Source organism: Toxotes jaculatrix, chromosome 18 (assembly GCF_017976425.1).
Source record: "Toxotes jaculatrix isolate fToxJac2 chromosome 18, fToxJac2.pri, whole genome shotgun sequence".
Taxonomy (NCBI): Eukaryota; Metazoa; Chordata; class Actinopteri; family Toxotidae; genus Toxotes; species Toxotes jaculatrix.
Genome location: NC_054411.1, coordinates 7,040,846 through 7,068,601, shown reverse-complemented (window position 1 = coordinate 7,068,601; position 27,756 = coordinate 7,040,846). Strand labels below are relative to the sequence as shown.

The 27,756-nt window shown below is 43.1% G+C and overlaps 1 protein-coding gene across 1 annotated transcript; it reads left to right on the top strand.

The window, feature by feature from the left end:
• The first annotated feature begins 1,444 nt into the window (after nucleotides 1–1,444).
• On the top strand, nucleotides 1,445–27,756 carry rhbdf1a (rhomboid 5 homolog 1a (Drosophila)). Its single transcript, XM_041062790.1, has 18 exons — nucleotides 1,445–1,858; nucleotides 18,681–18,825; nucleotides 18,922–19,061; nucleotides 21,203–21,416; nucleotides 21,544–21,750; nucleotides 21,950–22,072; nucleotides 22,186–22,349; nucleotides 22,530–22,781; nucleotides 22,915–23,026; nucleotides 23,150–23,224; nucleotides 23,334–23,495; nucleotides 23,616–23,716; nucleotides 23,811–23,874; nucleotides 24,393–24,487; nucleotides 24,586–24,661; nucleotides 24,969–25,069; nucleotides 26,273–26,426; nucleotides 26,636–27,756. Exons 2-18 carry the CDS (start codon nucleotides 18,709–18,711, stop codon nucleotides 27,053–27,055), a joined length of 2,577 nt encoding a protein of 858 aa, XP_040918724.1. The 5' UTR covers nucleotides 1,445–1,858; nucleotides 18,681–18,708; the 3' UTR covers nucleotides 27,056–27,756.

The window sequence follows — 27,756 nt, the reverse complement described above, 5'->3', positions numbered from 1 at the left end:
CAGCACCTCAGAAACCTTCTGCTTCCTAACATCCATCTCTCTCCTGCAGAATATTCCCAGGTGGACCTGAGCTTTCACTGAAACTATGATGGAATGCACTGTAATGGTCTTTTCATTAGATGGAGCAGGAGCATGTATTGCCTGATGCAGTAGAAGAGCCCCACTTTCTCTAATGAAAATCTTCTCTTTTACCATATAAACCAAAGGGATTTTGAAATTGCCAATGGTTAAAGTCTTGTTAGTTTTCACATGTATATTAAATTACAAACCGATTTAATGTTTTAAAAACCCATTCCTCTGAAGAGCACTGTCAGTCTTACTGGTGAGAGTATTTTTTTCAAAATTTCTAGATATGCAGATTATTTCTGTGAAAATATTTTGGATTTGGTTCCTGTAAATAGGTCTTACACTGGGGGGGAATGCCCATGAGGTTTGGGTGTGAGTCAATGATTAGGACTTGGCTGCAGACTCCTACAATGGGAGGAATCTCAGCCACAATATTGTGAAAATAATGGCATCGTGTTATGTGTATGCAACATATCTTAACATTGACTGTCATGTTGTTTACCATTGCCTTTGATTTACTTCTTGTTTTCGTACAGAATTGTCAACAAACAAAACAAGAGGCAGGAGCGAAAGCAGATGTGCACACAGAGTGTTCAGGCTCAGTTTAATAGGCCTCAGTCAGTCATATTAACATCAGCAGACCCAAACCCCAGACTCATATGACACTGATGTAACATGCAGTATGTGAATGCTCATTGATTTGAAGAATATTTGTGGGATTTATATAATAGTTAAAAGACAATCAGTTTCTTCACTGGCTCAGTTATAAAGCAGGACTGTTTAATTCCACTGAAATGCAGTGAGAGCACCAGGTTCATGGGAGGTTGCTCTACTAATCACTGATATGCACTGTCATGAAGAAACATTGCATAGACCAAACTTGAGGAAAGATAACTGTGAAGGTTTATGTAATTAATTTGTAATATCCCTTTAACCTATTTACACAATGTATTTATGAACTTGTGTATCTATGTTATTAATTTCTGTTAGGCTTGCTGAAATATGATCTTGAGATGCTGGAATTTAAGGAGTAAGTCCAGAATACAAACTTTGATTTGATGAGAATATGCAGATGGGAGGAGGAGGAGGAGGAGGAAGAGGGGGATGAAGTCAGTCACATTAAACTGATGACCAATCTAACACTCAAGTGGAAGGCTTTAAGTAAATATGACTTTTAGTCACGATAACGTCTGAACCTAAAATCATAAGTATTTCAGTATTTCAAGTGTAAAATTAACATTTGATTTCTCCACAGAGAATCTCACAGTTGGAGTGCCAGTCCCCGGACCCCGCATTGGATGAGGATATCGCTTAGTCACCGCCGTTAACCGGGAGAAGCAGCGCCTCCCTGTGTACGCACTGATTGGTTGGTGATCTTGACGGGCTTCTCCACAGACCGTCTCCAGTCCAGGGCGGGGCTGACTCTCTACCAAACTGAATTAGGCTACAACCGGCAGAAGAAAACTTACCCCGGGTAGACCCATGGAGCAGTGTGAGAATGCACTGTCCGTAGGTGGGAAGCAGAGAACCGGACGACAGCCACATTTCGACTATATCATCCCGGACTGCCCAAGCTGCTGCTGTTGTGCCCAAGAGTGACCAGATTAAATACCACGGCACCGGGCTCGGTTTAAAAACATCTGCGGGGTGGAAGAAGAAGCGCGTTTATTCCTGCGCCGCTGTCAGGATGATGTGACAAATCACTCATATTTGCTGCTCGGGGGAAAATCTGTGAAGCCGGATATTTATTCTGTTTCGCTGCTGGAGATCATCTGAGCTGGTTGTTATAAGGGTAAGTTGTGTCATTATTTCGTGATTGTCTCCTGTGGTACGATACCTTCCCATACGGAAGGCAGTAGCCGGAGGAAGCGCTCAGGCGTCGTGATCGAGGAGAATGAGCGATCTTATAGTCGGTTGAATCACTGGTCAACTGGTCGACGTGAGAACCGTTCAGATAGAGGGGGAAGTTAGGAAGCAGATCATCATTTAGGTTACAGGGTGCCGTGCCATTTGCGCTGCTCGTATTGGAGCGCTTATAGTGAAAGTAGGCTATTTAAAATTCTCATGTAGTCTAATTGGGTCTACCTTTAGGCCCCAGTCACCTTTTTTTTTTTAAAGTGTGAAATACCCTACACCACATTCAAGGGAGGTGGAAGTGGAATTGATGGGGCACGAAATGAGCGTTGTTTCTAATATGAGAGGCGAAATTACTTTTTTTTTTTTTTTTTTTTAACGTAAACTTGGCCAAATTCAGGAGAGGTTACTTGCATTAGAGCCGTATGAGCCAAAGGCTTGATGGGTTTAATTTCAAGATCAGGCTGCACTATCTCCTATGGCTGGAGGCTGTTTGAGGATCGCTCGGCCTAATAGTAATTTTGGACGAAGGAATGCACCTAAATGGCTATGCTGGTGAATAATTATGCAACGCCTCATGCGTAAAGTCACACCATGCCCTCAGTCATCCTTGTCATCCTCCTCTTCCTCCTCCTTCTCCATCATCAGCATCTCAAACATCCTCCTCAAAGGCAATTATGAATGTTTGTGCTGCTGTCTGTGACAAATAACAGTCTGACACATTTCCTTTTCTCTAGTGTAGATGACTATACATGCAGATGCTAAATAATTCATGAAGAAAATGTAGCTGTAAAGAGCAGCTCACAGCATGTGCTTATAATATCATCTCCCTGCCTTTGACTGCTTTCACTCTGAAAATGTCATTTCTCCCTAAGATCTTTGTGTTCTTCAGAACTGTGGCTTTTGTGAGGCACTAACACCCGGTGACTCAAGGTGACTCACGGCATACAGTCACAAAAGGGCACAAATTCCACAAAATCATATGCATGGAGGGGCCACCTGAATATCTAGATTTGAGTCATCAGAAGCTGAGAGCTCCTGGACAGCACCTCACAAATGAACCAACTTCAGTCTTGTTGACATTGGAATGGTTACGCGCTCGAGCGTCCTACAATACCTGGACAGACTGAAGTGAAACCATAGCCGTACTGTATTAGAAACTGCTGAGTTATTTTGGCAGACAGGACATAGGAGCACATGGCCTGGTTTGTGTGCCCAGTGTTCCTGAAACCTTATCACATGGAGGGAGGGTGGGGGGATCATGGCTCAGGGTGATGTAATCACACCAATAAAGCAGGGCCCTGATGTGTGATAGTGGTAGTCATGCTCATCCTGTGTATCTGCTCCAACTGGACCCCAGAGAGAATATTCACAATGTGTGTGTGTGTGTGTGTTTGGATGTTTATGTGGGTGCATGTGGGTACATGATACTTGGAGGGAACTGGGGGTAGCTGTGCTGAGGCAGGTGTACCATCCAGGCTGGCCTGTGTTGACTAGCTGGTATGTGAGTTTTCCAGGGGGCTGCTGAGGGGGCCACACTGTAGTCATGCCTGCATGACTCATGGCGCGGTATCTGTCTGTCTGCTAGTCTGGCCAAGTTCATAGTCCTGCACAACTGCTTCGAGGTGTTGCCTTCAAAAGAGCTACAGAGCAGGGTTTTTTTTTTTTTGCACACTGTAGTTGTGTTATCAACATCAGAATTCTTAAATAGTTTTCCCTCCATGCACCTCAAAGCATGCAGCACTATGCAGTGGCACCATAGTGATATCTTACATATGTGGTCTAATCGCTTCAAGATGATGTATCTACAAGCGGAACACAGTTGTTAAGCCCAGAGTGGGCGCTCTTTGTAGATCTGATGCTCTCCCGGTGAGATGACGCAGCCTTCAAATACAAAAAGCCGCTATAGAATTCCTGGAAGAAGGCCTCACAAATCTGAAATCTGCGTGTTCCCGAACATGGGTGTACTCTCTGTGATTGTTGGTCATTTTCTCCAGTCTCTGGACGGAGTTCTGTCTGCGTTCAGCCGAAACAAGCGTCACTGGGCTGAACTGTTCCATGTGTGCTGAGCACATGCTTCTCTAAATAACCTCAGGCTGCTTCATCAACAAACACATCTGTATCACGAGTCGAAAATTTGCTCACTTGAAAATCCTGAATACTGAGTCCACTGTATTGTATAGATATATTTGTATCTATCATTTGTAATTTTACATGCTTTTCATTCTGTTGGGCCCTTGGGCCATGAACCTCCACACAATTTTCCGTTTGGTTTTAATGTCACTTAATGTTATGTAGTCTTCACTAAACCTAATTTTTACTTTGAGTGAAATATTAAAACACAAGACACCTTTTTTTTTTAATGGCTGCAGCGTTACACCACAGGGAATCAGTGATAAGTTTTATGCTTGACTCGAATTTAAAACATATTTCTGTGCGTTTGAAGAGTGCTTATCCACTCATCCTAACTTTCTGTGAGTGTGTGAAATTGAAGAGGTTAACATTACAGTGTTTTGTAGTGTCATGCATCTGTCGTTGCAGCCAGCACCTGCTTTGTGTGAAAACTGCTACAGTTTAAGATTGTCTCCTCTCCTCGTTGTTCTGTCAGTGTGGGGCACGGCAGCAGTGTCTGCAGAGGTCAAACATCTGAACCAACTTGTTCTGCTACTTTAAAGACAATACGCATACTTTCCTGCTAAATATATTGGTTGCAACTGTTCCCACAATTGAGCTCAAACATGCATTAGCTTAAAAAACATGTCAGGTATGGTTTTACAAGGGATTGATGGCGAGAAAGCCCACAGGCAGTGTTTGATCCAGTCCCTGCTAGTACTCGCTCAGCTTGTACCTTTTTGACTCTGATGTGGTTACGGTTTTGACTGAGTTGTCAGGAGCAGGAACTGTGTTTTTTTCACATGTCAAATAATGCGGTATTTGTGGGAAAATAGAAACCCTGTTGTGTCTGTAGTGTCTGCCATGCATATGTAGGAATGTAAGCAGATACATTCTGTACTGTCAACATAGGAAAAAAAACACAAAACAACAAAACGTGTACTGGTTGTGGTGCATTGATTTTAACTAAACGGGAAGTGTGGTCTTTGCCTGTACAGACCGTCCTCTTACTGCGGCTTGTTGGTCTGCCTGGAAATACAGTACGCTGGGTATTACACGATCCAAGAGTGCTTCCCTTGTTGACAGCTTGGTCGTGTGACTCACAGCTGTTGCATCCAATTGTTCCCATCCCATGACATCTTGGTGGTGGCATGATGCAGCGGCAGCCATGTTGGTGAAGCCAGTTATGATGTAATGCTGTAACACAGCAGCAGGGCTATTTCAGGTCTACCTCTGAGCCTCCAAGGCCTTCGTCTGCCAGCATGCCACCCTGCCCTTCTCTCAGTCAGCACCTCATCTGTCATGAGCCAGACGGCCATACATGAACTGGCATTCACAGAATTTACTAGAAACCTTTGATGCACAGCTTTGGAGGCGTGACTAAATTGAAAATACAGGGTACTATGAATTGTTTTCACAGTTCCTTGGTTGAAGCCAACATTAGGCTGTAGCAGAGATGAAAACATCTAATTTGGGGTTGGTAGTTACAGGGAGCCTTTGGTCCCATAGCTTGTGTTCTCACTGACATGGTGTCTGAGGCTAGTTAACCTCAGGGCAAAGCTCATTTTCAGGACTGTGGGAATGCTGTGTGTTTTTTCCCAGTAGGCCAGCGCTTAAGGACAAGCAGCAATGACTCCTTGAACTTTGATCTTCCTCTCTGAGTGTGAAGAGCTCTCAGAGGGCGTGTCTGCATATACCCAATAAATTATCTTTCTTTACCTGCCGCCTCGAGACAGATATATATGTGTCAGGTATGTTGCAATTGCATAGTCTTAACGGGGTGAAATTTCTTGACAGCGGATTTTATTTCAAAGCTCACACAGGGTTGCATTATAGCAGCACAACCTGACAGTCAACTTGTGAAAAGTCAATGCAGTCTCCTTTCTTTGAGCACTTTAGTATTTCTGCATATGACTGTTATTACTTTAGTACCACTCTCTGACTGTCCATTGGAGGGTGGCCATCCTAAATGAGGATCAATGAAACAGTTGCAACATATAAACCCTTTCTAAAGTTTGTTTTAATAGAAAAAGTTAGGCAGACCAGTGCTTAATATAACTGAAAAGACACCCACAGTATTTCATACTTTTTTGTGTGTTGCTAATCCGCATGGGAGACTATGGTATAATGTGTGCACCACAGGCTTTAACTGCTTTAATGACAGCACTGCGTAGTGTCTGTTTACTTCTTCTCAGATCATTGTCAGGCCAGAGGACCAGCTCAAGGAACACCCTGACTGATACAGTATCCCAGTACTGTTACAGCGGCAATGATAGTGCAGTTTTAAATAGGATAGCCTCCCCCCGGCCCCTCTATCTTTGGCACAGTCAGTCGTCATACCCAGAGGCTGTGAATCCTCATTGTGTACCAGACTGCTAAACTCAAGTTGACTGTTCCCTGAATGGAGCTAAACACACACAGTTATATCTGGACAGTTTCAACTGTCCCACCAACATCACATACCATGCACCAAACTCACTCCAGCAGCTTTCCCAGAAATGAGGGTGTGTTTTGGACTCCCATGTGACTTGTCATTTACTGGCTTTTTCGTAAGAGGTGTGGATCTTAGTGAGTGTGAATTCTCCTTTTGGTTTGACTGAACTTGAACCATTTAAGTTATGAAATACCAGTGCAGAGAGGTCACTGAAATATGCCAGCAGTGCATCTTTCTAAATATTGTGTGGCAGATGTTTTACACAAATAAATTTCAGCTAAGCTGACGGACTGTGTTTAATGTTTGTCAGTCAGACTGATTGAAGTGGCACCAAGCCAGGCGCCGTTGGCATATTTGAACAAGTACCTGATCTTGTAAGGCTCAACTTTCCTTTTCTACTGCCTCTGCCTCTCTTCACTCGTGTGCCAACTTTCCCTTCCATTTGCCAGCTGACAGGGCTTGTAATGCCTCGTGCCAGGGAAAATGATGTAAAGCCTCTCATTTATGGTGCCCAGTTGATCACGCCCAGTCATAGTGAAGGCATCATGCTGGAAGCCTAATATGTGGTGAAGCATATTCGCTCAGAACGAGGAAAAAACAAACATGAACAGTAACACAAATCAGAAGTAATTTATTCCTGGAGCCTGTCATGGTTTGCACTCCCACTCTGGGACACAACACTTTAATTTATTTTTTTAGTTTCACTTTTCTCATCTTGTCTGAATCAGACATTCTGTCTCCTCATCAGTATTATATTTCCTCGTCATCTGTGGCTCCTGCGTGACAGTATTTGCCTGGGTTGTCAAACCATGAGCAGAGTAAGGAAGTGTCCCTACGTGTGTGCTGTGTGACCTGGGGGAAAAACTGACTTTATTTCCAAAGACAAAGAGTCAGTGTGTTTTCTTCGGTTACATCAGGAGTGAGGAGGCCTCCCCCTCACTGGGCCTGAGACTGTCCCAGAGGACCTGCCCCAGCCTTCCCAGTTTTCCTGTGCCTTTGTTGGGAGTTTTCCACAGATCTCTCGGCCCAGCTGCATGGTTTCATTCTTCCTTCTTCCTGCCCCCTCATCCTCACTTTTATACCTCCCTGATCGTAGCTCAGAGACCCTTGCTTCATCGCTGAGTGTTCCCTTGGGTGCCCCAGTCACTTCCTCAGAGTAACCCATGTCAGAGTTTAGATTATTAACTGGTAAATACATGACATGATCATTTCTTTGTGAAATGCAGTAGTGGATAGTGAGTTAGAGAATAAAAAAAATCTTGAAAATAGGTTTTATTTTCTTCAATCACTGATCTGTTTTGTAACTTTTACTTCAGGAAAAAAAGTATTTTGTGTGGTCTGCATATAACATCCTGTATGACATGATAGCTTTGGTCCAAACAATCTGTTGTTGTCCATTTCACGTTGATAGCACTTTGGCAGAAGATACACAGAAGGTGTTAGTCCTGGATTAAAGACATCAGCATTTTGCTGCTGGGAATGGCTAAAAGAAGTGAAATCCAGTTATTTCACCCTTAAGCTTAAAATGTTAGATTTTTTTTAGAATTATAATTATTATAAAATTGTTCTGGATTTCATGTCACTTGAAGCAATTATTTAGCATGTGCACAGCAACATAAATGCATATTCCGTTTCTCTGAGAACTCTTTGAATATTAGTCATAGAGATGGCGCCTCCTTGATGAGTGATTCTCACTTGTTTTGACACAGAGACCCAAATCTCACCTCATATGTATGTGAGTCATTGCTCCACGATCTACGTTGTTCACAGCCTTTGCCACAATATCTTGTGACCCACATTTGTGTCTGAGTGAGTGTGACTGAGTAACCATCAGTCCCACAGATTTCTCCTGTGGGTTGGAAATGCCAGAGACTGTCAGAAGCACACTGTTTGTATAGTTAATTTGATTCCTTTCTCACACAGCAGTTTGAGCAGACGCCATGTAGTAGTTGATGTATGTGGGATTGATTTGTGTGTTCTTCCCACCACAGGCAGCAGTGGGAACTAGAGCATATACTGTAGCTGAGCATGTATCTGTGGGTCACACCATTTTATCTTTATCTTTTATCTGCATGACAGAGATTTAAATATGGGAACTTAAAGTGACCAAGTTGTCGTATGTGAAACAAAAACAGTTACCCCTCCCTCCAAGCCACAGGAGATGAAGAAGACTAAATAGGTCTCTGTGGATGTTGCCTCTCCATAAATAAAATAAAATCCTTATACCTGTACAGAATCAACTTTACACTGTCATCCCAAACAGAGAATCTGTCTCAGTGACAGTGATATGTGACACTAAATGTATTTTTGGTGCAGAAGGAGGCTGCTGGCACGACCTCAATATTCCCCGTCCTTCACTTGGCTGTTAACTCAGGCTGTGCATGACTACATCTGCACACATGCTCACCCACCCACATGTGTGCATGTGTACATATATTCAAAGCCCGCAGTGTCGAAAATCTATGTAGTCAATCAATAATCTGTACTCTGGGCTGTTACAGGTCTGCAAATCTTTAAGGGAGACATTTTCAGAAGTTACACGTGAAGGTTGCATCCATCTGAGGCTTAATGTAGTAAGATTGAAAGAGTAAAAAAAAACTTAATTAGACCTTGCTATGAAGGCTTAGTCAGTCTCTGAAAAAATATAGAGGCTTTGAATCAAACTGCTAATAGAGTGCAGGGTGGTTCATTGTGAAAGAATAAATTAGTCAATTATTTAAATATTCTAATAGATTGAATAATTAATATTCTGTATGACTAGTGAGTGTAAACTGCCCTTAAATTTCTGTTATGTTATGATGTGTGTAATGTCGATATGAAGTAAAAGAAAGCCGTTAAAGAGGGGTTTTCCAAATTGCTCAGTCCACTTTGACTAATTTTGGAAAAAAAAAAATTAATATTAAGATACCTAAGAACTGAAAGCATTACTGACTGTAATCCGGAGTTATATGTTGGTTTAATTTTGACTGTGTTTTGGAGATGTTCTTTAAATTACGTGTTTTGTTAGCCTCTAAAATCCTTCATAATCATGTTGTAGATCACTTTACTGTTTGAAAAGCAAAATTTTGAAATAATTTGAAAAGAATTCAGTTTCTTTAGCGCCAGCTTAGGGCTGACTTTGGAAAGCTCCGTGCCATGAAAGACCAGACAGCCTCCATTCTCTCCTCTTCTAAAATCCATGCTAATGTGGATAATTCCCATTGTCCCACTGCTACAAGCCTCACTTCATCTGTTCTGTGTCAGCTTCAATGTCACAGCACACTGAGATCTCGCTGGCTGGCCGATCTGTGCAGGGTTGGATTGGGCGACAGGCCTGAGTCAAACAAGGCCCATTATTTTCAGCATACAGTAATGAATGCTTTATCATGACCAGGGGTGGGATGTGTATATTTACATGTACTGTGTGGATGTGTTCCTGAGCATGTGAGCAAGTGTATGTTGTTTCCGTGGTCGTGTGGACCGGACACGGAGAATGCGCTCAGTTTGCGGTGTGTTTCCTGCCTTCATTTGCACGTCTCCCCTTCCTCTGCTCCCCACTTCCTTCCTTCCAGCACTCCCCAGTAAAATAAGCGGTAACCTGACCTCTCTCGGTGCTGGTGGTCTCCCACAAAGGATGTATGATGACAGAGCTGGTGGCCGTCTTTGTGAAGTATTTTTAATCCTGTTGATTGATTAGATCACAAAGATACAGCTAAGCAGTTGCAATAGTAACATAACACGACCTGACAGCCTGTGGTGCTATTTTTTCTGTGTTTTCATAACTCGATACGTTTACATCAGATATAGTTTTCATCCATTAACCGTACACTCCAATATGATGTCTCTGCTAAACCATAATGGAGTTAACTCATCTTGTGCCTCACAAGAATAATTATCTTAGCTGGGAATTTGCTTAGTGCACTATTTTCATTGATGGAGGAATGAAGACTTCAGCCTGCTCTTGCTTTTTTTTGTACATGATCAGGCTGCACAATGACCCTTGTTCAGCCCAGTCCACATTAGGCCATACAATGCAGCCTTTTGTAGTCTTGATTCAGGCTGATATCATGGTGGAAACTATTTAGATGGGGATCACATGTTGTCAGGGCATGCTGTTTGTGAGATTCTCCTCTTACTCACTTAACTAGAGAATGTCAAACCTCTCGTAGACAATAAGGTGCTTGTTTGTAGTCTCAGGACACATTTGGGAGGACTGGGATCTGCAAGAAGGATGGCTTGCTTCCCTTTGTTCTCTAAAGCAGACTCTCTTATTAAGGCATAAATTGTAAGACCCTGCATCAAAGCAGGGCAGGTCAAGGTGTGAGAAACATGCCACAGTCTTGTCAGAAACTGTGATGTTTTTATTATTGATCTTCTGATTATGACAAATAGTGTGAAAAGTAGTTTGAACAGAGATCTTTGACATTTACGTTGTTCATAAATTTGATCTGGTTTGAAAACCCTTGACTAATTTGAAGATTAAATATGGAAAAATAAAAGTATTTCCATCATTTGGAAAAGGCTTTTAGATTTATGAGACTCTATGTCACCGTCTGTAAAGTTATCTGACAATCCTTTTTGGAAAAAAACATTTTGAATCCAATTACATTAATTTCATTTGTTATTTGCAGACAGATTGTTAGCTTAATCTAATTGCTTCTCACCCCTCTCAACCCTAATCAGCAGAATAAACTGCAATATTCTATATTAGGCATGCCGATTCATCACAGTGCCAGATGTGTGGCTGCAGCCATGTTTTTTATTCGGCCACATCAAACCACCATCCTCAGTTAGCCTCTGAGGCTATGATAGCCCCTCTGGAGTATCACAGTCTCGTTGAATTTGATTAACTGCCCTCAACATGCAGCTGTAACAGACCCAGAGCATTTTGCCCGTACTGTTTGTCATTGACATGCTCTCTATGCCCCAGTGTGGAGTTGTAGATTTCAGTAGCTGCTGAATGTTCCCACTCTGTTACAGGTCGTGAAATTTCTTGTAGGGTACAGCTGGAGATAGAGTGAGATGATGATAAGCTTCTACAGTGAACAAATAGGTAGGTTTCAGGTCTGGCAGCTGGAGTCCCGGCCTAAAACAAACTACTTATCAAATGCTTTAATCCAAAGTGGTGAAGGCCATTTCACTGTGAGCTGATTCAGCAGGGTGTTACACAAATCTCTTTTATTATTGTATAAAACCGTATCTAGTTGTCTTGGCGTGTGAGGTATATTTAGTCCGCGTCAAGGGAGTTTTCACTGTCAGCTGCTTCCTTAAGATTAGAGGCACAAACACGACTCTGGACTGAGACATGATACAGATTTGCTAAGTGAGCCTTATTTTTCCACTGAAGTGAAGACAGGCCTCTGCTGTCTGCCGCTGTGAGCTGAAACAGTCCCGTTAACTATGCTGAGAAAAGAGTAGCTTTAGCTAAGGGGTCTCAGCCATGTGCACAGCAGCTCCACTAGGAAGTATGAAGTAAATAATTTACCTGTGCAGAATGACTAAATAATTCAAGCGCAGAATTAGCTAGGGTTGTGATAATGTTTCACCTGTGTTTCAAAAGGGAGGAAAACTTTCTGCTAAACACAGTGAGATTAAAGTAATTATACATCTCGGCTTCTGTGTACTGTGTACACGTCTCACCTCTCCTTCATATTGATTTCCTGTGCAGGATATTGCTGCATGGTGAAAGGCTGGGGTCTTGTGCTGATAAAATAACCAAGTGCAATTTTCTAGGACCTGCATTCGGCTGGCAGTATAGAGGAAGACAGGAGGGGGATGCAAGGAATACGATGGCGGCTACAGATAGTGCCTCTTGCACAGAGATAAATGGATGCATCCAGTTCTATAAAATTAGTTTGATGCACACAGCTTTTGAGAGGTGTAGTCGTCTTTGATTTTTGTCAGAAAACAGCCCACCTCCCAGAGATGTGGAGCAGGATGTTTTTTGTGTTGGTCTGCGGTTTCATACGGGCGTACATTTGCAGCTGAGTTCTATAAATACACCACATGCACGCATCCCGCTGTTAGAAGGCCATTTTTACTTTCATGAGCTATTCATATCTCTGGCACTCGATCCTGTCATTTAGTAAACACTGTTATGACAGTGGGGGGGCCTGGCAATGGACCCGATACAAATCTGTCACTCCAGACTGAAACCACTAAGACTAAAAGGTTAAGTCTCCATTGTAAAATCCCACCGAGTGCTGACAGCCTGAGCTAAAGACCTGTGGAACACCACGGGAAAAGGCATGAGGTGCTCCACCCTTCTTGGCTGGGCCTACAATCCATGCCTACTCTCAACCACCCACCTTGCCAGTCCACAGCAGCCCCGCCCGTCCACCATGCCTGCCCCTCGGCTAGCCGTGACACTTGATCTTAGGGTCAGCTGCGATGGATATTTCTGCTGTCTGTGTGTGTGTGTTTTTTAATGTCGTAAGGGCTGGTGTGGTATGACAGCCTGTCACATGTCACCAGGGTCAATTCAGATGACTGCGGCTTTACTGGTGCTAAGTTGCACTTCTCTCGCTGGCCTGTGGCTGCATTTTGCAAAGTGTTTTCTTTCCTGTAAGAGGGCCAGAAAGAGAGAGTTGCAATGCTTTATTTTATTTTTATTGAGAAGCAATGTGTGTGTGGAAGCCATGTGTCAGAGTTGGAGTGTTTTCATAATCACCAGAAAAGAAGAGACATATTTGAGAAATGCTCTAATTCCTCTCTTGGTTATATCATGCACGTGACTCTATCTAAATCAACTACCACAACTGGTGAAGTCACTTGGTATTAATGTCTCCACTGCGGTGTAACACGTTTATTTTAAGTGCCTGTTTCTTTTCTCTGTTTCTGTTCTCCTCACCCAAATGAAATATCAGTAGCTTTGTAGTTTTGTCAGCCTCTTAATTCATCCCGGTCGGACGCACAATGTGCTATATAAAGATCAAAAGCATCCTTCTGCAATTAACTCGCAGATGGGTCTCAGATGCCCAGTGGAACTACAGAACGCACATGCCTGCAGTGTTATCAAGTGCAAATATTTTATGTTTAGATCATGTGGCAGGGTGAGTTGCTGTATCTGTTTCTTCTTCCTATTGTTTACCATATGCATCCACCCATTCACTGGAACAACTATGTGGTCATGACTTTCTGCTGATCATTTCGAAATCCCATTTTAGGGAACTGCAGCTACAGTATATTGAGGATGATTTCACAATGGCAGCATTTCATTTGAGAAACTGTCAGGTTCGGTTTGTACGTCTTTTAATATTGAGGGAAGCCTTTAGAATATTTAGAGTTTTATTAGAGAAGAGAATAACTTAGGAGAGCAACTGCCTGCACAGCGTAGTTTCCCTCCATTGTTTCCACTGTCAAGCCTCGCCTCCAGTGTGGAGTGAGACTAAAGAAACAATAGATTGTAGGAGCATTTATAGTGAATGACTAACTGTTAGAGTATGGGGAAAACCAAACATAACCCGTTTGTGCTATCAGGTTTTCAGGAAAACAGTAATCTGCTAATCAGTCTGGATCCTCCTTAGTTTACACTGAATTGTAGTGATGTCACTCCCTATTGAACAGCTTACTAATGCATGGCAAAATGTTTGGGTAACACTAAAATGATAGTTTGAGCCAAAGTGGTCAAAGAATTGACCTGTAACAGAAGAGGCAGCAACATGCAGGAAGAGAAAGAGGATCAAAGAGGGAAAGGATGAACGAAGGCCTGAGGCCAGGAAGCGCTGCAGCCCTCAAGAATGAGGTATCCGGCCTTCTCCCTTCACAGAATAATGAGGTCATCTATCATGGCGCCTGCCCGTGGATGCTAGGCAGCGGTTCCTTTTTTTCCACTGTCCACCCTGCCTCTACAATCCCTGCCGGGAGCAAGAAGGGCCCTACTTGGCCCAGCCACCTTAGGCACTGTCAGCCTCAATGACACAGCTTTGTCAGCTATCCCCAGTGCGGCTGCAGCTAGCCTGCCTCCTGTAGAGTAGTGCATAGCAGTAGAGTACACACAGTACCCGGAAACCAGCCAGCTCCTGTCCATAATGGTTAGACTTCATGTGGTTTCCTGCTCTGCCATTTCAGCGTGGTTTAGTTTCAGCCAGAGATCTTGAGGAATGTGGGTAAGGCATGCAAATGGCCCCGGACAGAGAAGATTTCAAGAATCCACAAATATTTCCCATGACTATCTCAGAAATGTTTAATTCATAAATTATTTTTCGGAAACACCTGATATGGCACAGTCATGTGTAAGTTGTAGAGTAAATGTGTTTAGTTCTTTCTTTTCACTTCATGCATTGGAGTGAATTGAAAGGTCAAAGAGGCCATGGCCAGATTACTATTTTTTTTTATGATGAATGACAAACAGAAGGGCAATACTCTCCTGCAAGCATCCGTGCTTTTGAAGCATAAGTGCAGCCTGAGAAAACTAGTTATGTTGTACACAATAAACAAACCCAAATTTAAGCAGCGAAACGGCCCCTAACCCCCACTAAGCGTTTTCAGTCTTGAGTGTGTACAAGGTGGCACTTAGAGCTCCATTCATTGGGCCTGTCTTCTGTTTGACTTTAAGCCTCACCTGTGACAGCTGGGCCTCTGTTGTCATGAGCCAGTGCCTTTCACTGCATGACTGAAGACCATTTACCAAGTGATTATATTAAATGATGGCATGGAAAACTTCACTGGACTTGACTTTGTATGCAGAACGTAATACAATAGATTGCAGGTCCCCAGACAGAGGAAGAGAGTGCTGGTTATGCTTGTCAGCCACAGTCATTATGGGCGGCTGGACAACCCTGCACCTGGAGAGACATCAGCTTGTCCTCTGTGTTTTGTCCGCCTGTCTGCCTTCGTCTGCCTAATGGAGAAAAGTAGTGGCCTGGAAGAGGCAGTGTCAGCGCCAGAATTAAAGAACAATCCATGCAGGATTGTCATGGCTCTCATGATTGAGTAGGAAGTGTGAGTTTCTCACAAGGACCAAACGATAGCAGGAAGCCAATCTTGCAAGGCACAGTGCAAAGTTATGGTTATGGGTGTGGGTGTTTTTCCTCTTTAGATGTGAATCTTGAAGTCAAAACAAATCTTTTTAAGAAACTAGATTAAAGTGTGGTGGTCTTAAGAATGTGAGCCTCAAATCAGTGCTGGGAATGCAAACACTGTGGGAAACTATTACACGCTTTGCTTATTTATTGTCATACAACATTTCAACCAGAAAAAGGCACAATCACCTTGAGAATAAGATAAGATATAACCATGCATTAGCTAAGCAGCTGGTCGGGTTGAATAGTTTGAATAATATACTCTTGTCTCACTAAGATAATGCTTTGAAACTGATTTTCTTTTACTGTCGAACTTGACCATGAACAGATAACATGCTCTGTTAGGGGAGGGCTAATCCTCCATCCTGGATAATTGCCAAACACAGAATTCAATCAGCTCTCCTTCCCCCAAGGATATCTGCTTTTGAAGGACTTCCTGCCTGTGAAGACCCGTCTTTCTCAGACAGGGACCATCCTTGAGTTGAACCTTCTCTGTGTATGGATTTCTAATTATCACTCATTGGAGAGATGACTGACAGTTCGAGTGCTCCCTCACGGTGAGAAATGAGTCTGTGGCTGTGACTATGCCAACTGTTTCAGCTAAACTCCTCCTGAGACACGAGTCGTAGGCCCATGCCAGTTCAGCTGCCATGTTGTCTTTGGAGGAGGACAAGAGAGAAGGAGGGGTACGGACAGGCACTTGGCTTGGCTGTCTGTCGAATGTTGGAGGTTTACCTCGAGCTGTGACCAGATGCTCTTAAAACACACTGATCAGCACGGCTGCATTATTGCTGGCAGCATCAAGTTTTGCTGACATCTTCTGCAAGACTACTTTTACATATCTACAGTGTGTGGGATACAGATGCTTAGTAATGGCTATGGCCTCTCTGTCATTTGAAGTCAGATATTTCAGCCACCATCTCACATTTTAATTTGTCTGTGTGGGTTTAATCTGACAAGCAAGTAGACAGCAGGCATAGAGGAACTATGAGGCTGTAATTGCCTGTAAATGGCAATCACTCACATAGAGACCACATGCAAGTAAGAAGGAGATGAGTGGGAGACAGCAGGCAAGAAAAAAGCAGAAAGCAGGAGGAGAAGCTCGGCGCAGGAACAATGGGAGTTGTTTAGTGCGCTTCCACCCATCGCTCGGTCATTCTCTGGAGCCAGAACAGCAACGACAGAGTGTTCAGGGCAAACAGAGTTAAAGCAGGAGGAGCCAAAGCTTAAGTAATCAAACAATGTTTAGCATGGAGGGAAATCAGTTTCCTTCGTCTGCTTTCAGTTCAGTTCCAGTCTGAGCCGAGCTGCAGCCCTGAAGCGGATACTCCCTCCCTTCTGATCTGCTCTATATCAGGAGCCCTGCTGTTTGAACTAATGGTGAAAGTAATTAAATGTCGGGTGTTCAAGCCTGGGGCAAGAAAGAGGGCTGTTGTTGCAACGTCAAGTCGAACACAAGCTGAGATACTGGTGTCACATTTGCATTTCCCAAATGTTAGTAGCCGGTGCATGAGAGAGATGAAGCTTGTGATGATTATACAGTGGATTTACTGGCAGATGACTTTGTAGTGTTTTTTTTTTTAGTAATAAAAAATAAATCATAAGTGAAGTTGTTGACATCAAATATATAGGTCAAAGTGGAGCGGAGTAAATAGGCTTTGAAATGTCACTTTGCACTGGGTTTAGTCCAGTCAGCTTTGCTAATCTGGTATCACACAGCATACAGAGTCACTGGAGGTCAAACAAAATTCAGTATAAACGCCTGAAAGGTGCACAGGGTCAAAACCTTCCAGACTGACAGGGAATGAAAGATGAAACCCTAACGTAATAACTTATAATGCAGACTGTTTGTATTGTAACCATCCCATATAGTTTCTCTGCTTCTTGTAGCACTCTCAACAACTTTATTATGGCAGAAATCATATCAGTCAATCAATATCAGCATGTGATGCACTCACTATAGCAGTGTCCTTCTGCAAATTTGTGAATTGAGAAATCTCTGTCAGCGAGACCTAGACCGTGTTTAAATATTAACACATTGGTGATGACCTCTGCTGCCCTCAGTCTGAGGTTTTCCTTTTCTCTTTGCTGAGAATATACTGCCAACACTTCCCATCATCACTCCAGCTAGAACAGAAGCCTGTGGCATGTTAAAATGGCAACGTGAAGCAGATGTGGTCACTTGCTGTGGGCTTTTTCTCAAGGAGCTGGTGCTGTAACAAGAGAAGTGAGGACATGACCTGGTCTGCCTCAAAGCTCAGTGCTCATGTGTGACAATGCCATCTCGTGAGGCATTTTAACTAAATGAGACAGGAGCGGAGGGGAAAGGGATTTCTGAAATTCATTTGGTTTTGTAAAAGCTGAGGAGACGGCCTTTGCAAGTTTACACATTTGCGCTTTGCAGAAAGGCCTTCATTATTTTCTACATTCCTTTTGTCTGCAGAGTGAAAAATTGCTTTAATCAATCATGAATGCATAACGTTTTGTGGGACACTGCCATTTGAAGTGAAAATGATGGGTTTGTACAGTTAATGGGTGAAAGAGTTCAGTTTTTCATGGTAATAATGAGAATAAAGAAAATGGTAGGAAATGAACCACCAGACGCAGAGAAGTGAGGTTAGATGGTGAGACAATAAAATGAAGGGCTGGTGACAACAAGGCTGCAGCTACAGGCAGCCTGTCTGATGCCGAAGTTTACTGCTCGCCTACTGTGGTCCACAGGCCTCGTCATGGGAAAGCATGCACAGTCATTAAACTCTGATGGATGTGTGCTGGGAGCAGAGCAGCTTTTAACCACAAACAGGGATCACGTTTGATTATAACTGTAGAATTAAAGGATTATTTTTAAGACTGCAAACTTCCTCACTCTGTAGTGCAAATATTTATAGCTTTTTTTTTAAATGGCTCTGTTGAACTCTTTAGGGAAAGTGGTAAACAGCTTTAGACTGCCCTCAATGGTTTCCCTTTAACTATCTAATGAACAGAAATATATGAACGCCCATGCTTGAATCAAATAAGGGGCCTTAGCACCCTCTTGTGAAACAATTTGGCATCTCAAATCATTGTAACCATCGTGTTTATAGCTGCAAAGAACACCATTAAACTTTGGCTTTGGCTGTTTGTCAAAGTCAAGTTGAATGGCAATTACTTATGATTACATGTGACTCACCGAAACTCATTATAATAACGTCATCCTCTCATTTTCTGTGTAGCTGGCAGGCCTGGGGTGGGACAGAGAACATGGCTGAACCACGGCGGGAGAGCACCAGCAGCCTGCAGAGGAAGAAACCTCCCTGGCTCAGGCTGGACATTCCCACGGCTCAGATGTCACTAGACGAGCCTCCCACTTTTGTTCAGGTGCTCATTCTCACTAAATCTACTTCTCATCTTTGTCATTTTTGTCACGGCTTGTGTTTTCACGCTTCCTTTGGTTATGTCTCACTTCTCGTGTAGCCGGTGAAGAGACAGGGGTTCCTGCGCAGCATCAGCATGCCGGTGGAGACCTCTCACCTCCAGTCCCCGCCCCGCGACTTCTTTGACACTCGACGGCCTGTCTTGCAACGCCAGTCATCCATCACTCAGACCATAAAGAGGTAAAGGCAGCCAGCAATACACTGGATTAATTTAAAATATTGACATCTTCATATACGTGGGTTATAGCATGAACTCATTCAACATCTCATGCTTCAGCATTATAATATGAAGAATTTCATATCTCTTTTGTGGTGTAGCATGTTAATAGTGTTGTTATTTACATCAGGTAGACAACAGGGTGTGTCTTGAATTTGTAGATTAAGCAATAAAATGCTATGTAATGTAAGCAGCACATGTTTATATGAGATTCATGAGGTGGGTGGTGGATATTTGAGTCTGTGTTCCATGGCATGTCCATGTACCTACAGTGTTTCTGCTTTTCTTACCTTTTTTTCAAATTGCATGGCTGTTTCTAATTAACAACTTCAGTATCATCTACTTGGTAATAACTTTCCTAATGTTGTAAAACTCAATGAAAAACAAGTCTTAACATCACAATCTGCTTTGCTGTCTCTGCATGATGGCTACAGCACTGTGCAGCTGCATTTTTCCTTCTCACTGCCTGTTATTGTCTTTTCTCTTTCCACCTTCTTCTTCCCTCTTCCCTTCTTCCCTTCTCGCCTCCTTCCGGCTCTGCTCTGCCTGGTCACAGCAGCAGAAGGGTGCACTTTGAGCGGATTAACACGGTGCCCATTAAGGGCCAGCGAGCTGCTCGTCGCAGCACCAGGAAACACCACTCGCTCTCCAGAACCCTGCTCAGGTATGGCAGGAAGTCCCTCACAAGGCTGCAGGTGTTAGGGTCAGGATGAAGGTCTGGGGTTTACTCACTACTCACTTACAATGAGGAAATAAGTGAGTATACTCTGTTATGTCTAGCTTACAATGTAAATTCTGACATGGTTTAAAATTTTGTTGTTTTTTTTTTCACTCTGACCGTGAGTGTCACATATCAGGCATCACACATCACGAGAGTCATAAGAACTGTTTCTCACCCACCAGCTGTTGCTTCTCTGAGTCATGTTATGGCCACAAAGATTTCTTTTTACATGAGTCATAAAAGGACCCGAAACTAAAAGCTGTGATTTCCCTGTAACGAGTTCCTCTTCATTTCTGAGGAACAGTAATGATCTGTAGCCAGGCAGTGGGAGGGCTCACTCATTTCCTTACACATCTGTCAAACAGTATCCAACACAAGAGGTTGTTGCTTCTGGCTACTTGTTGGTGGGGCTAGCGATTTCAGGCTGGCATGCCAGGTGTCATGGCCTTTTTAGTGGACACTCATTTGGTAGAGCTGGGCCATGACTGTGTTCAGCGATACTCACAGAAACCAAGTGTAGCGAGGGCCTGTCCACTGCTGTAAGGAGAAAGTACACATATGCTAGAATATTAGCTGTTCAGTCATGTGAATATTTTGAGTGAACAGTGGACCAGACAGCCATTGAAAGCTATTCACTGAAAGAAAAGAGTGAACTGAGCTAGTGAGAAATAGATTTTATTCTAACTTCAATGAACATTCACTCTGCAGCTGGTAATTAGTGAAAAAAAAAACAGCCAGCTTGCCTTAACTTTCCTTTGAAGAATGTTTCCACTTCCACTTCCTGGCCTCGGGGTGCAGTAACATTGTTTGCTCTGGTACTTATTAGGCTTCAAGTACCAACAATGTGACTGCATGTGTATTCATCAAGGTTTGGTGGAATGAGCCAATGTGGCGAGTGGAGTCGGAGACACATAAAACCTCTGAAAATTCCCTCATTCTCTGTGTTAATTGGATTTGGTGTCTGCTCTTGTCAGTTAAGATTAGGAAAATCTGAATCTGAAGTTGGATTTTATTTGCAGCATCAGAACTACAGTAATCCTCTTGCGCTCTCTTTCTTTGTACATGGAGACTTTGGGAGTGTGTGAGACTCTGCACCATACAGTGTTTTAAAATTTGTGTCGACCTGGCTGCTTGTCTTTCCCCACTGTGTCCAGACAGAAACATGCCCAGGCTTGTTCCCTTTACTGCTCCTATTACTTGCACTATCTAGGGCACTTTTTGACATCCTAGGGAGTGCAGGTTTATCAGCTTGCCAACCCATTCTTCCGTTTACAGACCTCTTGTGAAGTTTAATAAGTGCCTCTATATCTCTGTCTGTGAGAAATAAAGCATGAATGTGAGTTTTGTGACCCAGAACTGAAAGGTCGGTGTTTGTGGTGTTAGGGGAACTGCGGACTGGTTTGGAGTCAGTAAGGACGGCGATGCCACACAGAAATGGCAGAGGAAAAGTCTGCGCCACTGCAGCCTGCGCTACGGAAAGCTGAAACCACAGGTGATCCGAGAGATGGATCTACCCAGCCAAGACAACATCTCCTTAACCAGCACTGAGACCCCGCCTCCTCTCTATGTCCCCTCCTCACAGCATGGCATGCAAAAGGTGAAGGGATCAATTTTATTTACAGTATGTGTTCAATATCTCTTGATAATTCATAATGTAATAATACATACTGATAGAAATCTCTCTAACTCCCACCTGGCCCCACTTGGAACCCACTGGTCTTCAGATTGTGGACCCACTGGCGCGAGGACGAGCCTTCCGTATGGTGGAGGAGGTGGACGGCTACAGCGTGCCTCAGACCCCCATCACCCCTGGGGCTGCCTCCCTGTGTTCCTTCACCAGCTCCCGCTCAGGTCTCAACCGCCTGCCTCGCCGACGTAAGAGGGAGTCGGTGGCAAAGATGAGCTTCAGGGCCGCAGCAGCGCTGGTCAAGGTGTGTGAGAGAGAAGAAATTCACTGAACAAATAAATAAATACGATGAATAAACAGGAAAATACGTAAACCAGAACACTTTTTATGCACATGTCTGTACTTTAATGGACTTTACTGGTACTGTATTACTTTGTAATCTGCTGTGACGGAAAGATGACATCTGTGAATGCACGTTGTGCATGTTTATCTGTATTTCTCAGGGGCGCTCATTACGGGAGAGCACTCTGAGACGGGCCCAGAGACGAAGCTTTACCCCTGCCAGCTTCATGGAGGAAGATGTGGTTGACTTTCCTGATGACCTGGACACATCCTTCTTTGCTAGAGTAATGAAGGAGAAAACAACAATGTTATTTTGCTGCTATGTAACTATATTCATTTATAACAGAATAGTAATTCTCACTATTATAATTCTCTCTTTCCACTCTGTTCTTTCTAGGATATTCTGATGCAGGAGGAATTGTCCACGTACGCGGACGAGGTGTTTGAGTCACCGTCTGAGGCGGCCATGAAAGAGGCAGAGCCCAGCAACAAGAAGGATGAGACGGAGCTGACGGGCAGCGCCCTAGATAAAACAGAGCTGGAGAGAAGTCACCTCATGCTGTGAGTTACTGTGCAACTGTGACTGACAGTGTTAAGTCATTTAAGCTCTTTTGACTTCGCAGATAATGGATGACACAATACAGAAAACAGAGAGAATTTCTTTTTTTTTTTAAACATTATGCTTATAAACCTGTCCTAATGTTTGACTCTCCCTTTCACCTCCTCTGTTTGTTCCTCCAGACCTCTGGAGCGAGGGTGGCGTAAAGCCAAAGAAGGAACTCCAGGACCACCAAAGGTGCCCTTGCGGCAGGAGGTGGTGAGTGTAAACGGACAGCGGCGTGGCCAGCGTATCGTTGTACCTGTCAAGAAACTTTTTGCCCGAGAGAAGAGGCCTTACGGGTTGGGCATGGTAGGGAAGCTCACAAACCGCACCTACCGCAAGCGTATTGACAGCTACGTCAAGAGACAAATAGAGGACATGGACGACCATAGGTACTGCACCGCTCCACATATCCGACTAATGAACACTTTCTCTCTGCTTCCCTCAGTGGATTACACTGATGGATGATGGAGTGCTGCTGTTCTTTTTTTGTTTGTCTTAAATACGTACTCTCTGTTTCTCTAGGCCTTTTTTTACATACTGGATCACCTTTGTCCATTTGCTCATCACTATCTTGGCTGTATGCATCTATGGTATTGCACCTGTGGGCTTCTCCCAGCATGAGACAGTTGATTCTGTGAGTCCAGCTCAGTTGTTATGAACATCTTTGTCAACACACCATCACAATATTTAACATCATATTGACTCATTGCCAGTCTCTCATTTTAAGTCTCTGTGATTTGGATGTCTTCTGATTAAGGTTTTAAGAAACAAAGGCGTGTATGAAAATGTCAAGTTCGTACAGCAGGAGAACTTCTGGATCGGGCCGAGTTCGGTAAGCGTTCACCTCTGCATCCTGTTTTCGATTGTGTTACGAAAAAATAACAAAACCAAAAATAATGTCTTGTAAATACGGCATTTTATTTTCTTCTGTCCGTTATTAGGAAGCTCTGATCCACTTGGGGGCCAAATATTCTCCATGCATGCGGCAGGACAAGCAGGTGCATGAACTTATCAGGGAAAAGAGAGCCATCGAACGCAACTCTGCCTGCTGTGTGCGGAACGATCGCTCTGGCTGTGTCCAAACCTCAGAGGAGGAATGCTCGGTGTGTAAACACAGCCAATTCCATATTTTGTATTCCTTGACCTTTAAAAATTTAAACACAGGTTGAAGCTGTGGGCACTTGTAATCCCTTCTCTTTGTGTTTTTTTTTTTTTATTTCTAGAGTACTCTAGCCGTGTGGGTGAAGTGGCCGAAGCATTCCAGCACTCCCCAGTTAAACGGTAAAAATAGACAGTACGGCTCGGTTTGCCATCAGGACCCCAGGTAAGACGCACTACAAGTTGCTCCATTTATATTTTAAAGCATAAATTAACTGACACCATTTGGTCATGTATGAATGTTGTTTTTCTCATTACAGGATTTGTCTAGAGCCTGCCTCGGTATCACCTCACGAATGGCCTGATGACATCACCAAGTGGCCCGTGAGTACAGTAAAAACGTGGTATTAAGACGTTAAAAGACTCAAAGCAATAGACCAGGTTTGTTTTGAATGACTACGCCACGCAAAACCTGAGCACTGGTGCCGGCAAGGTCTGTCCTTCCTGGAAAATATGCAAATATATTTCACACACTAAAATGGAGATAATTTGAGATTGGGGAGATAATGTTACCAGTGATACCCCACTGTTGCATCTGTAAAACACACTCCCAGTTAAACCATGCTGGTTTGTTGGTTGACCAGAGTTGCACAAATGCATTTTTCCCCCAGAGAAAATAATGCACAACTTCTCAACCCAAGATGTGATGTCTCAGATACCACGTTTTTTATACTGATAAACCTGCGTGGGTTATGGCATTGTGTTACTGTTTAAAGTTTTGCTCTCTTGTCTGATAATAAGGATAATGAGTCCGTAGATATAAAGTGCCACAACTGCTACATCAAACATCCTATTTGGATTAAATGTAATAGAAGTTCTATTTCCTGTGCTCTGGCTTTTAGATTTGTACCAGGTACAACACAGGGAACCACACCAACCTGCCTCATATAGACTGTACCATCACAGGCCGACCCTGCTGCATTGGAACCAAAGGGAGGTGAGGAGAGCTTATGAACCTATGAGAAACGTTAATCCTGTACCAGTCTGAAACATGATGAATCACTAGATTGCTAACTGCTGTTTGTATTCTTCAAGGTGTGAAATCACATCACGGGAATATTGTGACTTCATGAAGGGCTACTTTCATGAGGAGGCTACTCTCTGCTCTCAAGTAAGCATCTCTCTCCTTTGTTTACACAAGACATTTAATTTTCTCATGGGAAAAAAGGGGAGAAGTTGTTTAATAAAAGAAGTGCAACACTGAACTTCTGCTGCGTCTGTTGCTCTTTTTAATCTGGCGCCTTTATTGTGCGGTTTTATGTACTTCCTGAATATCAAAACAGCTTGATAGTGACAACAAACATTTCTGTGTAAGAAGTGTGATGTATTCATTTGCGTGTTATTTGTGATCTTCTCACTTTATTAGCATGTGTCAGATTTTTTTCTGTCCAATATGCATTTGCTCTGTCCTTCCTCAGGTACACTGCATGGATGATGTTTGTGGACTGTTGCCTTTCCTCAACCCTGAGATCCCAGATCAGTTTTACAGGCTCTGGCTCTCACTTTTCCTGCATGCTGGGTGAGTCGCTAACTGTCAGGATCTTGAAAAGTAATCTTACTTAATCAGATATTTACCTAGCAAAAGAAACAGACAAAGAAGAGGGAATTATTTTGATTGTAATATTTAAAGTTTTTGGGACAGAATTTGTTTTGTATAGTTTTTTTTTAAAGTCACCTTCAAACACGTATAGCATAAAAAAAGAGAAACTATGTGCTTAGAGCATTTACTGCACAGTTGTACAAACAAGAGGAAAACTTGCTAACCAGTGGCACAATTTAGCAGCTAAGGTCAGTCAAAGCAAAATTTTAAAGGAGCTGAACGTCTGCTTTGTCTCTACCTAATAGGTTAGATCAGTGTCAAGGACTGTGTTTGCACCCAGCAGGGAGGAACGGGATGTTTAAAGGACCACTGTGTAGGATATAGCGGCATCTAGCGGTTAGGATGCACATTGCACTCCAGTTGACTCCAGTTGTCAGTAACTCTTAGTTTATTGGTGAAAGAGACATTCAATAAATATGTACAAGACAAATATAGGACAGGTATAATTTAGAAGACAAACAATAAACAGCTGAATGGACAAACAGACATACAACAAGAGAGTGGTATTTAGCAACTTTGCAGAATTTCAACATATATTAATGTTTATTTCGGAAAAAATACATGTAAATGTATGACAGTGTAAACAGTGCTGAAATAATGTTGGGTGGTCCACAGTTATATGCAGAAAAATGACCTACTATATGCAACTAATATTTTAAGTGAAAGAGATTTTACACTGCATTCACCTTATCAGGTGAACCAGCAGCAACAATATGTGAAAAGCATGCTGATGAACTCATTCATCACTTGCAGTTATATCGTATAAATATCAGAGCGACAGCAGCGCTCTGGTGTAGTTCAAACCTGTCACTCAGTCGATACAAAGAGCTGACCTCACCGTTAACAGGTGCAGTGCTTCATCTTCATGCTGTCTGTTATCTGTCTCCTGGGTAATTAAACAAAGTGCCCTCGCTACATGAACTCATTAAGCTTCAATGAGATAGAGGCCGATTTTGTTGATGGGCGAAGTCATCCCCTGGTCGGCTGTTCAGGGGTTTGCCTATTCAACACAGAGGGATTATCCTGTCGACACGTGCGGCTTTTCACCCACATAGATGCACAAACATCACATGAGCACAGCACACACTTGAGCACTTTGTCCACCCTCGTCTGTCCTCCCAGGATCCTTCACTGCCTGGTGTCGGTGGCTTTCCAGATGACTATCCTGAGGGACCTGGAGAAGCTGGCGGGCTGGCTGCGCATCTCAATCATTTACATCATCAGTGGCATCACTGGCAACTTAGCTTCAGCCATCTTCCTGCCTTACAGAGCAGAGGTGACCACCTGTTAAATCCCCACACGCAATAAAATATTACAGTGTGTTTATGAGTCATATTATGTTTCAGAGATTTCTCTTTGGGAGATCATCCAGTATATTAACAACACCGTATTATACAAAGAACTTTTAAATGATGTGATAAATGTTTGTGAACATTTTGTGATGCTTTCTCATGCTCACTTCTCCCCCTGCTGTCTTTATCTCAGGTGGGTCCAGCTGGCTCTCAGTTCGGGATCCTGGCCTGCCTGTTTGTGGAACTGTTTCAGAGCTGGCAGATCCTGGCTCAGCCCTGGAGGGCCTTCACCAAGTTACTGTGTGTGGTGCTCTTCCTCTTTGCCTTTGGACTGTTGCCCTGGATCGACAATTTTGCCCACATTTGTGGCTTCATCTCTGGCTTCTTCCTGTCCTTCGCCTTCCTACCCTACATCAGCTTTGGCCGCATGGACCTGTACCGCAAACGCTGTCAGATCATTGTCTTCCTGCTGGTGTTTGTCGGGCTCTTTTCAGGCCTTGTGGTGCTCTTCTATGTCTACCCAATCAAGTGTGAATGGTGCGAGTTGCTCACCTGCATCCCTTTCACGGACAAATTCTGTGAGAAGTACGACCTCAACGCTCACCTTCACTGAAGTGTGCCCAGTGTGAGCTCAACAGGAAGGCATCAGGTCAAAAGATGTGGACTAACAGATGATATCAGCCAGTCTGTGTCTCCACTCTGTTCCTGCGTGGCTGGGGACTGTAACCCCCTCTCTGTGAACTATGACAATATGCTTGTGTTTTTTTTGTTTTTGTTTTTTTTTTTTTACTCAGTCAGTATGAATACCTATGCCATTCATCATAAGAATTTCCTTTAATCACCTCCCTGTTCACCGGCAGTCATTGTCACTCCTTCACTGTCCAGTGAAACAAAGGTATCGCATTTCTGAACCTCATCAAAGCTCCCAGCTGCCCTTTATATGTGAGGGAAGAATCAGAGAAACCAGCGCTGGTACAGAGAGAAGGAATATATATTTTTTTTACATTCACACTCCAGACATAGGTTTTATTATTATTCAGGCAGCCTCATACAGAAGCAGGGACGAAAATCAAATGTTGAAACCTTTGGTGCCTTGTTGATAAATGTACCAACTACTGCCATATTTTTGTTACATTATGCTGAGCACTCGAATGTTTTCTTTCATTTGTTTATTGCTTCTCAAGAAGTGATGATTGTTTTGAACGTGGTAGTGTTTTAGCTACCTGTCTACTCACATGTAACTGAAAACAACAGTAAAAAAAAAAAAAGCAAAAAAAAATCTACAAATTAAAATGTTGTGCGACTTTCTCTCCA